Below are 15,224 nucleotides of genomic sequence, written 5' to 3'. Positions count from 1 at the left end.
CCCTCCCCTCCCCTCCCCTCCTCTCCTCTCCTCTCCTCTCCTCCTCTTCTTTCTTTTTTGAAAGATTTTATTTATTTGACAGAGAGAGAGTACAAGCAGGGGAGTGGCAGGCAAAGAAGGAGACTCCCTGCTGAGCAGGGAGCCTGATGCAAGGTTCAGTTCCAGGCCCTTGGGATCATAACCTGAGCTGAAGTCAGACACTTAACCGACTGAGCAACCCCGGTGCCCAGTACATACCTTTCAAAGTAATTATTGTAATTGATCTTGCCAGTATTGAAGAGTTTGTTACACAAATGTTTATTGACTGCCTGCTATGTGCTAGGAACTATGCTGGGGTTACAACAGTGAGCATTTTAATTTTTTTTTTTTTTTTTTTAATTTATGATAGAGGGAGAGAGGCAGAGACACAGGACACAGGCAGAGGGAGAAGCAGGCTCCGTGCACCGGGAGCCTGACGTGGGATTCAATCCCGGATATCCGGGATCGCGCCCTGGGCCAAAGGCAGGCGCTAAACCGCTGCGCCACCCAGGGATCCCGTGAGCATTTTATATACAGGGAAATTGAGAAGTTGGATGACAGGTGTAAGATTATATAACATGTTAACAAGAACTGCAGCTAGGTCCTAAGTCTCCTGGCTGGTCCATAGGGTAGAAAGGAGTTGCTGTGAGAAGTTAGAGTAGTATAGCTCGAATGGAAATGTGTGAGGGGATTTGTTTGTGATCTTTCTAACCTCTACCTGGGTTTTTTTTTTTTTTTTTTAATTTTTATTTATGATAGGCACACAGTGAGAGAGAGAGAGGCAGAGACCTAGGCAGAGGGAGAAGCAGGCTCCATGCACCGGGAGCCGGATGTGGGACTCGATCCTAGGTCTCCAGGATCGCGCCCTGGACCAAAGGCAGGCGCCAAACCGCTGCGCCACCCAGGGATCCCCTCTACCTGAGTATTTTTAATAATTGAGGAGCTTTTAGTCTTTCAAAAGGAAGTACATTACCATATTGGATATTTAAACCATATTGGAGGTTGCATTTGGCATACCAATAACCTGAGATCACCAATAACCTAAGATCAAATAAAAATTAGACAGTAGCTTGCTTGGTAAGCATTGAATTAAAAGCCAGTTGGGTATTCTCTTCTTATGAGCTTCAGGTTACAAAGAGTTGGCCCTGTTTCGCTGTGGGGGTATTTCTCTGTTAACTGCTAGACATTGGCGATCAAACTACCCAGACCTGTGGGAAGAAACGATTCTACTCTTGCTCTTCCACATTTTTGATATTCATTTGTCAAAAAAGCCTCTGTTGACTAATTTCTTCATGAGGGATAGAACTGGTTAAGATTTCCAGGAGTTGTACTTATTTTATATTCACTGTTATTAGGTAATATATGAAATCTGTTATTCCATGAAATTTGTGGTGGTTTGTGCTACTTTAATGTGATCTAGAAATAGCTTTTACCATCTTTACTTTGATTCCTATAATGCTCTCTATAAAGGACTAATGTATTTTCCACTTCCCTTGAGTATTTCCTGTGGGCACACTGACCTTAGTCCTTTTTTTTTCTCTAGGGTCATCTAGTAGCAGACATCCAAATCAGGCAACTCCAAAGAAAAGTGGCTTAAAGAATGGCCAAATGAAGAATAAAGATGACGAGTGCTTCGGGGATGATATTGAAGAGATCCCAGATACAGATTTTGATTTTGAAGGGAACCTGGCCCTTTTTGATAAGGCAGCTGTGTTTGAGGAGATTGATACCTACGAGAGGAGAAGTGGTACCCGTTCCCGGGGCATCCCAAATGAAAGACCAACTCGGTACCGCCATGATGAGAACATCTTGGAGTCGGAACCCATTGTCTATCGGCGAATCACAGTGCCCCACAATGTGAGCAAGGAGTTCTGCACGGGTGAGTTGCACCAGGTCTCCATCCTACTGGCTGCTCTCCTGTTTTTGTTTTGCTTGAAAGAGAATGATGTAGATTCTGAATCAGACTCTTGCAGTAGGAATTAACTAAGTGGCTTTGTGGTTGGCGCATTCTTATCGTCTCTTGGGAATGGTGGTTAATATGGCATCCTACCTACCATGGTGATGTGGAGGTGTGGGGTAGGGGGCTGATTTCATGTCCATTGGTGTCCTGCATCTGACAGGATCTGGTCTGCTCTTTATTTAGTGTATCATGATTAACAACTAAAGGCATAGGAGCCAACTATGTAGATTCACATAATCAGATCTCTCACTTTTCACTTTGGCTTGCCTCCTACTGCCTATACATTTTACGGGAAGTTCACCTGTTTTACTAGTTATTTATTGGTGTAAAAAACATTCGAAGATAGATGGTTGAAACCACTGGCTAAAATTGGGGTTTCAATAAATCAACATTTGTTACTACATTGTTCTCATCTCCTGCTAGCCCTGGTCGTGGGAGGTTTGGCTGGTCCTGTTTCTCACTTAACAAAGTAGTGTCTTGGTAGTTATGTAGGTCACTGTATAGGATAGTCTGTTACCTCAGTGGTTTTAAGTTTCTTTTTTTGTGACATAAGGATCTTTTCTTCAAACGTGGCAGTTGAGGCACATAAAACCAGCTATAGGAGAGGTGATCTACCTCACCCCTGGCCTTGTCCCTTCCCAGAGTTTCTTCGAATACAATTTGAAAACCATTCTTATTGAATGATCTTAAAGAGCTGAAGGAGGAATCATAATCATTTTAATTAAGTAGAGAAGGAACTAAGTATAATACTCATTTTGGTTTGAGGGTTTGAGTATAAGGAATATAAATTTAGAACAGTAGTAGCAGTTATAGAAAGTATTATGGAAATTTGGAGGAAAATCAGATACAGCATGGCTTTTTTGTAGACAGTAGTAAGGCCGTGTTGTATTTTATTTAGTTTGCTGAGTATAGAAGTTTGCATGCATTTTCCACGTGGGGGGAGAAAAAAGCAGGCTGCCAGACTAAGAGAGACTGCCAGATTATTTTCTGTTGTTCGCTGGCGGACTCTGATGGGCATGCCTCTTTACTAAGGTGGTTTCCCTAAGTGGCACTGACAGTGTGACTTACTGAACTCTTGATTTTTACCACTTGTGTGTGGGCAGACAGCCTAGCTCAGAATCAGGCTTCATTTCATTTGCTAGGTGTGAAGCTTTTCAGAGGCAGCCATCATCCTGCAGGTCTGAAAATACAGTCAGCTCTTGCCATTCAGCTGCCCCTACCTGTAGCTTTTCTTTCAGTGCCCACAGCAAAATAAGCTGCCTCTACCTGTAGCTCACTGAGCTGAGGTGATCAGGTCATGCAGCAGGTCCTTTCCCTGAAATTCCTGAGCTTGGGGAGATATGGCCTGCCTTGGAATGAAGTGGCTAAAAGGAAGAAAATAGTAAACTCAGGAAAGATTCTCAGATCTAAAAGAGCCTGAGAAAACATTGCTAAAGTAGGCAAAGGGGAGTGTGAGAATTTTTTACTACTACACACTCAACCTCCCCCAACTTGATTTTCACTCACACTTTAATTTTTTTAATTTTTATTTTTTTAAAGATTCTATTTATCTATTCAGGAGAGACACAGGGAGAGGCAGAGACATAGGCAGAGGGAGAAGCAGGCTCCCCACGGAGAACGCAATGTGGGACTCTATCCCAGGATCCCAGGGTCACACCCTGAGCTGGAGGCAGACGCTCAACCACTGAGCCCACCCAGATGCCGTGTTTAATTTAATGACAAGTAGAAAGTTCTATTCTCTCACATGAAACTATTTTCCAGAATTGCCATTAACAAACCTAAAACAAACTATATGAGCTGGTCCTCAGCCAGGAACTCAGATATGGTGGCTGACCAGTTGGACTTCACTGAGGCATGACGGTGAAGGGGCTAAGAAGGCCCACAGCTTCATGCCATCTGGTTTTTCTCTTTGTCCTCAGTAGTGATAAGAGTGGAAATGAAGCCCTTTTGCCAAGCCGGGTCTATGCTGGAAATAGCGAGCAAACAAACCGTTGCCTTGTTGAGCAGCTTCTCCTACAGGTGGTTTTTATCTCTGTTCCATCAACAAGGCACAAGTTGGTTTCAGATGGTACCTGGCTGGGGACACTTTTCCACTTGGATCTCTTATGCAGATGTTATGGTCAGAATAAGGCAAACTATCTAGAACATGTGGAGAAACAACAACATAAGACTGTCAAATGTTAGCGTTAGGTTACTTCATCACTTAGTATGATTTTCTTGTTTTACAGATGAGGACATTGAGGTCCAGAGAGATAAAGACTCTAACAAACCTTACATTTTCTTTTCTTTCTTTTTTTTTTTTAATTTTTATTTATTTATGATAGTCACAGAGAGAGAGAGAGAGAGGCAGAGACATAGGCAGAGGGAGAAGCAGGCTCCATGCACCAGGAGCCCGACATGGGATTCGATCCTGGGTCTCCAGGATCACGCCCTGGGCCAAAGGCAGGTGCCAAACCGCTGCGCCACTCAGGGATCCCACATTTTCTTTTCTTTTCGGAAGGTCGCTAAGTTAAAGAGGAGGAAGGATATAGTATCAGAGGAGAAGCGCCGTGTAATGGCGGAATAGACTATAGTCGTTTTTCTTTAGAGTCCGCAGAAGCAGATCAACTTAGATCGGTAGTTGTGGAAGGTGGCTTGGATAGCTCCCCAGCTAGCCTTCTGGCATGTCCTAGATCCCCAAATGCCTTATTTTCTACTAATCTCCAGGGTACAAAAGAACAATGACATGTTACTACCCATTGGTGTGATGGCTTGGGTCTTAGGATTCTGACAGCTTGCTGCTGGTATCCAGCACGTTGACTGTGTGCTGAGTGGTGTCAACAGTTTCTAAGCCATTTTCTGTAATTGCCACACTCCTCTTGGCAGTACAATACCAGCTGTGTGTATGTGTGTGATGGGGTAGTATTATAAAAGGTCTGTCAATTGGAAAAACACATTAAGGAAGCAGCTAAATTTAGCTCTTTGTTCAACCCAGATTTTTTCTCTGGAAAGCCTTTTTGAGTCCTTTGACAGTGTGCCCAGCAGTTGTGGGTGGTCAGACATTTCTCTAGCGTGGACTTAGGCCTGCTAAATAATGATATCTAGTGGTCACATACTTGTGTATTAAGTTTGGCTGTAAAGTGTGAGATGTGTGTGAGCACTCTTCAGTTGTGAGAGGTCCTCAAAGAATACTGGGTAGGAGAGAGGTAAGGCTTTACGGAAGAATATTTGCTCAACATTCATACTGTTCGAAAAGAAATACTGATGACCTTTTGTTCGTCTAAATACTATGCTTATTTTGTGTAAGTCACTCTTAAGACCTTGCATTTGTTATTAAGATGTATTAGGAAGGGGCACTCAGGTGGCTCAGTCGAGTGAGCACTCAGGTGGCTCAAGTGTCCAGCTCTTGATTTTGGCTCAGGTCATGATCTCAGGGTCTTGGGATCAAGCTCTGTGCTCAGTGGGGGTGGGGGTGAGGTCTGCTTGAGATCCCTATCCCCACTCCAGCACACGTGCACTCTCTCTCAAATACATCTTTTTTTTTTTTTCTAAGATTTATTAGGAAATGGAAGGATACCACAAAAAAAAAAAAAAAAAAAAAAAAAAAGAAAGGGAAGGATACCATATTTGCCTGGAGTCCAGTGAGTGTGGACATTAGTTGCGCTGGATGTTGAGAGGCAGGAGAGGTTCTGAAAGGTGGGCTGATCAGGAATAGCCTTACAAAGGGAGCAGGACAGAAGCCTTGAAGCATGGGCAGGATTTCAGCAGGCAGAGAGGAAGAGGAGTATGTGGGTAGGCCGATAGGTGCTGGTGAATAGTGTGAATAAAGGGCCCTGTAGGAGGTTTGGCCAGGGCAGACAGTGTTGGGGAACAAGCAGGAATTAAAAATAGCTTTGGATCACAAGAGCACAGAGCCTTATGTGCATATGCTATCCTTGTCCTATGCCATAGGGAACAACTGAAGGATTCTGAAGAATGAAAGAGATATGATCTCAGATCTCTTTTAGAAAGACTTACAGTCTTGAAGACTGGTCTCATGATAGATTTCAGAGTAGAGTGAGAGGAGAGAGAGCAGAACCAGGAAGACTAGTTAGGCTCATGATGTAACTAATGTACCAGAGGTTTGGACCACTGAATGGGATGGAAGACAAAGGTGTGAGAGAAATGACAGAGCAGAACTTGATGGCTGAAAGCAGGTGAAAAAGGGTTGAGTGAGCGGGAGGTTTCAAAGGCATTGCACCTGTGGGGCAGGAAGAATGGCAATGAGTGTCTAGCTGTCGTTAGTTTGCCAAGTCTGCGTGGTTATGTGATTTCCCTCCTGTGGTGCTTTGTGGCTGAGCTCAGAAAAAGCAGATAGTAGAGTTATCACACTGAGAGGTCAGGGAGTTATTAAAAGCTTCAATGAGGAGGCTTCTGTAGAGTCGGAGAATGGAGTTATGTAGCCAAATGGGGGATGCTGAGCCTTGCCTTTTCTGTAAAGTGGGATAAAATTGTCAATTAAATGAGATCATGTGGAAAAGCAGCTAGTACAACGCCCAACTTATGATTGTTGGTATTTGACTTCAAATATGAATGTGAAGGCTGCCTCAGGAAGGTAATTTCAAAGCACCTACATTTATACAATTTCTACTATGTGAGAGGTGCCATTCTAGATTCTCTGGGTATTGTTGGTCACCTTATGGAGTAACTAAATGTTACGGATTGATTAGGTTATCGAGTAACCAAATAATAGAAGTGTGTACAAGGTTTGGAGGTGGGAGCCTGGCTCAGGAGAAGCAGCAGCATTATGATCAGTGTCATAGTATTGAAAGTTCATTGGATGTTTACTGTGTCACGGGCACCATTCTAAGCACTTCACATGTTTGTCACAATTTTCATGGAGTGCAATTATGAGATTACACTGTTCTCCCCATTTAAAAAAAATTTTTTTTTTAATTTTTTTTTTTTTTTTTTTTTTTTTTCAAAGGTTTTAGTTATCCACTCAGGAGAGAGACACAGAGGGAGAGAGAGGCAGAGGGAGAAGCAGGCTCCATGCAGGGAGCCCGACGTGGGACTCGATCCAGGGTCTCCAGGATCACGCCCCGGGCTGCAGGCGGCGCCAAACCGCTGCGCCACCGGGGCTGCCCTTTTTTTTAATTTTTATTTATTTATGATAGTCAGAGAGAGAGAGAGGCAGAGACATAGGCAGAGGGAGAAGCAGGCTCCATGCACCGGGAGCCTGACGTGGGACTCGATCCTGGGTCTCCAGGATCGCGCCCTGGGCCAAAGGCAGGCGCTAAACCGCTGTGCCACCCAGGGATCCCTATTCTCCCCATTTTTGTTATTATCCCCATTTTGTTGGCATTAAGTAATCTGGTAAACCTTTCAAATCAGGAAAGACTAAACTGTCTCGAATTCATTTCCTGAGTGCTAATAAATTCTTCTTTGGCATATTTATTCAAGAACTCTTCCTGTTGGGTAGAATTCTTACTAACTTGTGCCGTTTGTTTTCCACTGTGTAGTCTCCTTCTGCCCTCGAATGTTTAGAAACCCAGATGAGAGGCAGTGGGGTGCTATTGGTGCACACACTGAATCTCTGCAGTTGTCCCATCTGCTTTTCCTGAAGGATGTTCCTGTGCCTCCTTACTATCTGCCTGCTGAGATTTGGTGAGCAGCAAGTGTATGAGGAGGATGACCTGAAGTAGGGTTACTGTTTACTGCAAAAGTCGAAGTTTGAGTGAGGCACTCTGGTCTGGGTTCCCTTTGAGTCCAGCACCACTTACACGTGCCCATTTCTCTTGGTAAAAGCAGTTCTGGTTCCTACTCTGAAGGGGAGCTGCTGGTGAAGCCACAATTAGTTGGTTCTGTTGCTTTATGGCTTGTCTCTTTATACTTCCCACCTCGGCTAGCTAAATCTTTGAGCTTCAGTGGGGATGTGTCTTGCTCTCAGGACAAGCTTGACCTTCACATTTGAGGCTGGCAGTTGTCTTCCACAGCTAGTGTTGCATTTCTGTCTCTGAGCTCTGGCTGCCTTCTTTTGCTTCTTGTCACCAAGAAGTATGCTAATGTTTTCAAGACCAGCAGTGTTCTTATCTCTTGAAGAACAGATAATCAGGAAATCTGTTTTGGGTTTGTATGTATGTTCAACAGGAATTCAGGAAGAAATAAATCTTTGAGTTTAGAAGTGGCCATTGAAGAATTTTACTCTAAGGGTATAGTGAGATCTCCTTCAGCAGTTGTGCTCCTGAGAACCACAGGGACACATCTGGAAGTAGATTCTAGGAGATGTTCTGGATTGGAATGCTGCACTAACACGCTTGTGCTGTAGCAGATGCCACTATGACTCACTGAACAGAGTTAATGAAACTGGTTTTTGGAATTGTGTCTCTGCAAGTGGACTTCCTTGGCAGTGACTTGGTTGGTTTTGGGAACCTCAGGTTCTAAGCAGATCCTCTAGTTGAGAGAGTAGTCAGTCCCCTTAATGTTGTGTCCTTCAGAGTTTCTGGGCCTGGATAAGATGGTGGATACTTGTCATAGACTTGAAGGGCTTGGTTGTAGTCATCGGCAGTCTCATGAAGTTATAGGCCAGTATTGTTAAGACTCGTCCCCCAGCCTGGAGTCCCAGGATCGAGTCCATGTCGGGCTCCTTGCGTGGAGCCTCCTTCTCCCTCTGCCTGTGTCTCTGCCTCTCTCTCTGGGTCTCTCATTAATAAATAAATAAAAACTTAAAAAAAAAAAAAAAAGACTCGTCTCCCAGTATCGAACATTTGTGCTTCCTACAGTCTTTGCATGGGACAAGGTCTCATGGCAACTTGTTGCCAGAGTTTTAATTTAAGAATATAAATTCAAACTAAGAGCTGGAGGGTCTGGGGCCTTGGCACATTATAGCCCAGCACTTGAGTTTTTAAATTTTTTTTAGAGAGCACTTGAAGGGCAGGGGGAAGGGCAGAGGGAGGGAGAGAGAATCGTAAGCTGGTTCCTCGCTCAGCACCACTGAGCCTGATGCAGGGCTTAATCTCATGACCCTAAGATCATGCATGACCTGAGACAAAAATCAAGAGTCACACACTTAACCAAGTGAGCCACCAGGCGCCCCCTTCCCCTGACACTTGAGTTTTTGCTAAAGCTGCTAGTTGTTTTGTTTTGTTTTGTTTTGTTTTATTTTATTTTATTTTATTTTATTTTATTTTATTTTATTTTATTTTATTTATTTTATTCTATTTTATTTATTTATTTATTTATTTATTTATTTATTTATTTATTTATTTATTTATTTATGATAGTCACACAGAGAGAGAGAGAGAGAGGCAGAGACATAGGCAGAGGGAGAAGCAGGCTCCATGCACCAGGAGCCCGACGTGGGATTCGATCCCGGGTCTCCAGGATCGCACCCTGGGCCAAAGGCAGGCGCTAAACCACAGCGTCACCCAGGGATCCCTTTATTTATTTTTTAGAGAATGAATTGGTCTCTAAATATGATCACTCTGCCAATATGTATCCTCTTGCCACCATCCAGAGCCACAGGTGTCTAGCCAGTGAGGATGGAGCTTGATTTCATCGTATGCATTATCCACCATCTTCCTTAAATTTGACACACTAATATTCAGGAGTCCTATTCTCCTCCTGCCCAATGTTCTTGCCTCCTTTGCATTCCTGTTTCTTTCACTGCAATCACCATTCTTAAGGTATCTGGCATAAAACTTTGTAACTACCTTCACCTTTTCCTTCTCATAAAAATTCATGCCATGTGCAGCCCCTCATTTGGATGTGTCCAGAGCCTTGGAAGCTTGACTACCCTGTGTCCTCCTACAACTGGACCTTGAGAGCTTGTTTGGAGGTTCTAGTAGGGGAGCGCAGCTACCTTGACCGAAGAATGGTCTTCCATTGGGGAAGGTCGTCCTCTTTGACCAGTGCATTGCTTTAGGAGGAACACACATAGAGCAGTGAGGAAGGGGACACTCGCCTAGTCAGCCAGACCAGCCAGATGAACCCTGGCGACTAGAGGGGTAACAGATGCCGCACCCAGATTGCCCTTACAGCCCTTTTTCTTATTCAATAGCAGATGTAGTGATTCCTTCTGTAGCAGCCCTGGCAAGGAATTTTCCTTTATCTGCAGTATTCATTCTGGCTTCAGGTTCTCTTCTTATTCATTCAGAATTGCCATTGAAGTGCTCATGACTTTTCAGTTTCTTGTGCTACTCCACGAGTTCCCTGTGTCCCTTGACATCAGTTCTGCTTAGTCTTTCTGTTCATTTTCTAGCCCAGTTACCTTTCCCTGCATAAAACAACTTGGCCTTTAGAGCCTTCAAAAATCTGGGCCTGCCCACTACTCTGAGTCTAAGCCAGCCTTTGTATCAGCCTCTGGGCTCCAGGCAGGGAAGTTTGCATCTGCATGTGTCATGCAGATTCCAGTTTTGGAACTTTGTTCTCGGTTCCTCCCCTCTGGAACCTGGAGTGCTCTCTCCCTCCTGTCGTTCTGACTACAGTCTTGCCTGTCTTTTAAGGCAGAGTTCAGTTTGAGAATTTGACACTTCCTGCCTGCAGCTCCTGGTTTGAAATCAATACTTTACACTTGGGGGATCCCTGGGTGGCGCAGCGGTTTGGCGCCTGCCTTTGGCCCAGGGCGCGATCCTGGAGACCCGGGATCAAGTCCCACGTCTGGCTCCCGGTGCATGGAGCCTGCTTCTCCTTCTGCCTGCGTCTCTGCCTCTCTCTCTCCTCTCTGTGCATTCTCATGAATAAATAAATAAAATCTTAAAAAAAAAAAAAAAAAAACTTTACACTTGTGCTCAGGATAATAGTTTAGTGTGTGTATTCTCTGGTATTTGCACGTCTATTTTCTGTTTTCAGCTAGATTGTAAGACTGGGAACAGGGTCTGTTTATGTATTCTTTTTATTTACTATCTCCTGCCACTCACCACTCCACCACTGGCTTGATGTGTTACTGCTCTGCAAAGATTTACTGATCATCTTTACTCTCTTCCTCTTTTCTCCCAACTAATTATTTAAAAAAACATTTTAGCATTCTTTTTTTTTTTTTTTTCCTTTAAAGATTTTATTTGAGAGAGACAGGAGCAGTGGGGAGGGGCAGGAGGGATGGAGAAGTAGATTCCCCATTGAGCAGTGAGCCCGACCCGGGGCTGGATCCCAGGACCATGAGATCATGACTTAGATGATGACCTAAGCTGAAGGAAGACGCTCAACCAACTGAGCCACCCAGGCCCTCCCCTTCTAACTTTTAAATAAATACAGCTTCACACGTTAAGTTGCTAGAATAGTATAATGAACGCCATGCACTCTTCATTTAGATTCATCTTTTGGGGCGCCGGAGTGGCTCAGCAGTTGAGCATCTGCCTTTGGCTCAGGTTGTCATTCTGGGGTCCTGGGATCCCAGTCCCGCGTCGGGCTCCCTGCATGGAGCCTGTTCTCCCTCTGCCTGTGTCTCTGCCTCTCTCTGTCTTTCATGAATAAAATCTTTAGATTCACCTCTTAACATTTTGCCACATTTACTTTATAAAAGCAAGAACACACCCAAACCACTTGAGATTTAGTTGCTATCGTTACATTACCCCTACCTACTTCCCTGTACTTTCAGTAGAATGTTGCTCTCTGCAACCAGGTTGTAAGAGTGCTCTCAGGAAACTTAGAGTTAACACAGAAGTATTCTCTAATGTATACTCCATATCCACAGCTTTTTGATTATCCCGGTCATGTCCTTTATAGCTGTATTTTTAGTCAGTGGTTGTGCATTACATTTAGTTGTTGTATCTCTTTTGTTTCCTTTAATAAAACAGGAGACTTCCCACAACTTTTGTTGTCTGTTAGGATACTGTCATTTATGAAGAGTCTAGGCCACTTGATTTGCAGAAATACCCCTTAGTTTAGTTTTTTTTTTTTTTTAATGATTTTTATTTATTCATGAGAGACCACACAGAGAGAGGCAGAGACACAGGCAGAGGGAGAAGCAGGCTCCACGCAGGGAGCTGGACACGGGACTCGATCCCGGGATCCCAGGGTCATGCCCTTGGTCGAAGGCAGACACTCAACCGCTGAGCCACCCGGGCGTCCCAGTTTTATAGATTGATTGTTCCTTTGGATTCATGTTCCATGTGATTCATGTTAAACATTTTTTCCAAGATTTTGGTAAGGCCCTGTCTCTCTCAATGGTGAGACAAACCGACATTGGGGCGAGTTAATCACTTGGCAAGGTATTGGCATTTGGGTTTCTTCTTTGTAAAGATACTTCTCTCTTCATAATTAATAAGTCATCTTGTTCAGGAGGTCCTTTACCCCTTTAGTCCAAAGCTTATTCCAGTGGAGCTTTAACCTGAAGGAATGAGGTCCAGGGTGGATAGAGTTTGGTCTAGTTTGTTGTAAATGGCGGGAAGGAAAGGGTAGGGAGAGTCAGAAACATGTCACCCACATTTACCTTTGGTTACAGCTGGGCTCTTACCGAGTTGCAGAATGGAAAGTGCTGAGGCTTTTATAGATCTCCTTCCCATTTGTTCATTAGTTGCACACATATTTATGTAGCCCCAGCCAGACCCTGTGCTCACACTGAAGGGACCGTGAAGAACAGGATACAGTAGTGAGCAAGATGAACATGGTCATTGCCTTCATGGAGCTTACAGTCCGACAAAGTTAGATGGTCCAGAAAGAAAGAACAGCTAGTACGTGATGTATTCAGTACGGTAAAGGAAATAAACAGAGGCTGAGAGTTATTTAAGCTGAGACCCGAAGAATGAGGAACCAGCCATGAGTGCAGTAGAGCACTGGAAGAGAGAAGAGAGTGAGTCCCAGGAAAGGGGATGTGCTTCCTCCAGCCAGAAGGGACTAGGTGTGTTTAGGAACCAGAAAGCAGCTGAGGTGCCTTGGAGCATGGTGGCCAAGGTAAAGGGGGTGAAGTAAAACAGGGGCGAGATCATGGGAGGCCTGGTGGGCCCTAATAAAGGGCCTTAAGAGTTTTTAGGCTTCTTGTAACAGATCCTTCTTTCAGAGGTACACTTGACACCAAATTTCATTTTGTGTAGCTTTAATGTAAATCTACAGGGGCTCTCTTGTACAGTGTGGGTCTGTGGGTATGAATTTACTGGTTTATACTCCCAAGAAGAACCACTGTGTTTATCTAGAGAATATAAACCAGAGGTCACCAGAGGGGAAGAGGGGGGAATGGGTGAAATAGGTGATGGGGATTAAGAAGTGGCACTTGTTCTGATGAGCACTAGGTGATTAAAATAAAGACTGAAAAAAGAAAAAGAACGAGTATGATGCCGCCCCACGGTTATGTGACCCCCACAGAATGGAATCTGAATTGACAGCTCTGGAGAAATCACCATGCCCTCACTGAGGCATTGAGCATTCAGTGAGCTGTGCTCCTCATTGATAAGACATGGGATGTACATGGCCTTTCTAATTGAAGGGCCATGTCAGCGTGAAGATTGAGTTTTAGCTCTGAGCTGACAACTTTATCGTGGGAGCCTTGTCACACAACCAGAAGGCCGGGAGATTTTGAAGGACAAGGAGGGATGTTCATGCAGAGGCTGCTAGAGAAGGTTTGGACTTGGTGCTTAAGGGTGTGAGAATGTGTAAGTATGTCCCTAGGAGGGGCAGAGGCCGAAAGTCCTATGTACTGGAAGGAGCCATGTGGAAGTGAGGAAGACCTGAAGAGGGGAGGCCACAGCACGCACTGTGGTGGCTGGCCTGTGAGGTTGCGTGGCTCTAGCCTCATGCTGCTGAGTGAGCTGTGTGGAGAGGAGTCATCCGTTTTCCGGGATACCCTAAGGTTAATCAGGCCCTTAGATGTGCTCTGCTTGTCACGAACTGGCTGTAATTACATCTCCCTTTCTTGTTTTACCGACAGCTGTAAAATACATACTGAGAGAAACCCTACCAACTGATTTTACTGCCTTCGTTCCAGAACAATAAGATCCACCTTCCAGCCCAAACATAATTAGGCTTGGCTCATGTTCAGGCTTTGGCAGTGTTATTGTTTGCAGTTTACACGCTATGTTCTTGGTTCCCTTCCTTTGGAGTTTATCTTATTCCCTCTGCCTGTTTCTGATAAGCCAGTCTGACGAGGTTGGCCTGGTTGGCCTTTGTGTGTAAATGTTGAAAAGGAACATTTTGTGGTGCCTGCACATTCCTTTCAGAGAAACTGAGTATGCAAGGTACATTGGAAACCTAGGCCCTGTAACTAGCAGCCTGAGCAGAAAGGATTCCTGGCTTCGTTTTGCCCTAGGCTACAAAGTGTGCCAGTTCATCAACAGTGCTCCCACCACCAGTGAGGGCATGAGCTGTAGCCGCCAGCCAGCCAGGCTGCGGGGTCAGCTCTCCTCTCCCTGTACTGTGCATTTTGTACCCTCCAGAACTGAGGAGAAAGGTAGCAGAAAGTACTTACCTGCCTTCAGAGAGCCCTCAGGAAGGGAGAGGGGGTGCCTGTACACACAGTACAAAATGTAGGTCCAGAAAGCAAGCTTGATTTGTAGGGTGGCATGCTCAGGACTAGTGAGTCTCGATCTGTTTCAGATTCAACAGAAAGCCGATAAATGGGAAATGGGTGAAGAAATGCACAGGGTTGAGGGAAAGCGCTCTCTTGCGTGACTTCGCAGGTAAAGAGGGTGTTTGAAGTAAGCATGACGTGTCTGACAGGTTTAGGGTTGTTAGTGGCTTAGGACTCCTGAGAATTCATTTGACCTTTTCACACTGCTATCAACGATTCCTAATTAGTTCTGATAATATGTGCGTGTCTGGAGCAGGCTATAAAAATGGCTCTTTTAATCAGCTGCTGACACGCAAGGTCAGGCTGCAGCCTCCAGCATTGGCACCTAGGACTGACATTTCAGAAAGAGTGAGAGAAGAGACAGTGTTCCTAATGGCACTGTTTGTGCCAAGGCAGGAATAGGACTCAGGCAAGTAGAGAGTTCAGTTAACCAACAGGATAGTGTTAATTTTGATGAGTAGACATCTTTTGTTGTCCTCGCTACGTTAAATTATTATTTTGCCTGCCTTTAAGAGGGATATATATATACCTTGGTGCTTGAGGTTCAGTCTTTGTGCTTGGATTCCTGTTTTTCCAATGTACCACCATAGCCTCGTTCTGTGTGGTTTTAAGAATCGATGTAGGCAGGACTGGATATCTCCTAGAACTTCAAGAAATTATTCCTGAAATGATCAAGGAGGAAGACGTTTTTGTATACAGGGCTTTGGAACCAATATGGTAATGATGAGCTTCATGAAAAGTTCTACTAGACTTAGGCCAGACCAGAAATAGCACTGGGTTTGCATCATT

General features: G+C 44.4%; 1 protein-coding gene across 5 annotated transcripts in view; it reads left to right on the top strand.

Moving 5' to 3' along the window:
- Positions 1-15,224, top strand: part of EDC3 (enhancer of mRNA decapping 3) — a 50,794-nt gene that overhangs the window by 25,125 nt on the left and 10,445 nt on the right. For all 5 annotated transcript variants that reach the window (XM_035708983.2, XM_025472171.3, XM_025472172.3 and 2 more), the window contains exon 5: positions 1,562-1,897. In XM_035708983.2, the coding sequence (XP_035564876.1) occupies positions 1,562-1,897 (336 nt within the window). The remainder of the gene's footprint in view (positions 1-1,561; positions 1,898-15,224) is intronic.

The sequence above is a fragment of the Canis lupus genome, chromosome 30, assembly GCF_003254725.2.
Source record: "Canis lupus dingo isolate Sandy chromosome 30, ASM325472v2, whole genome shotgun sequence".
Taxonomy (NCBI): domain Eukaryota; kingdom Metazoa; phylum Chordata; class Mammalia; order Carnivora; family Canidae; genus Canis; species Canis lupus.
This window is presented reverse-complemented; position numbering and strand designations above follow the sequence as displayed.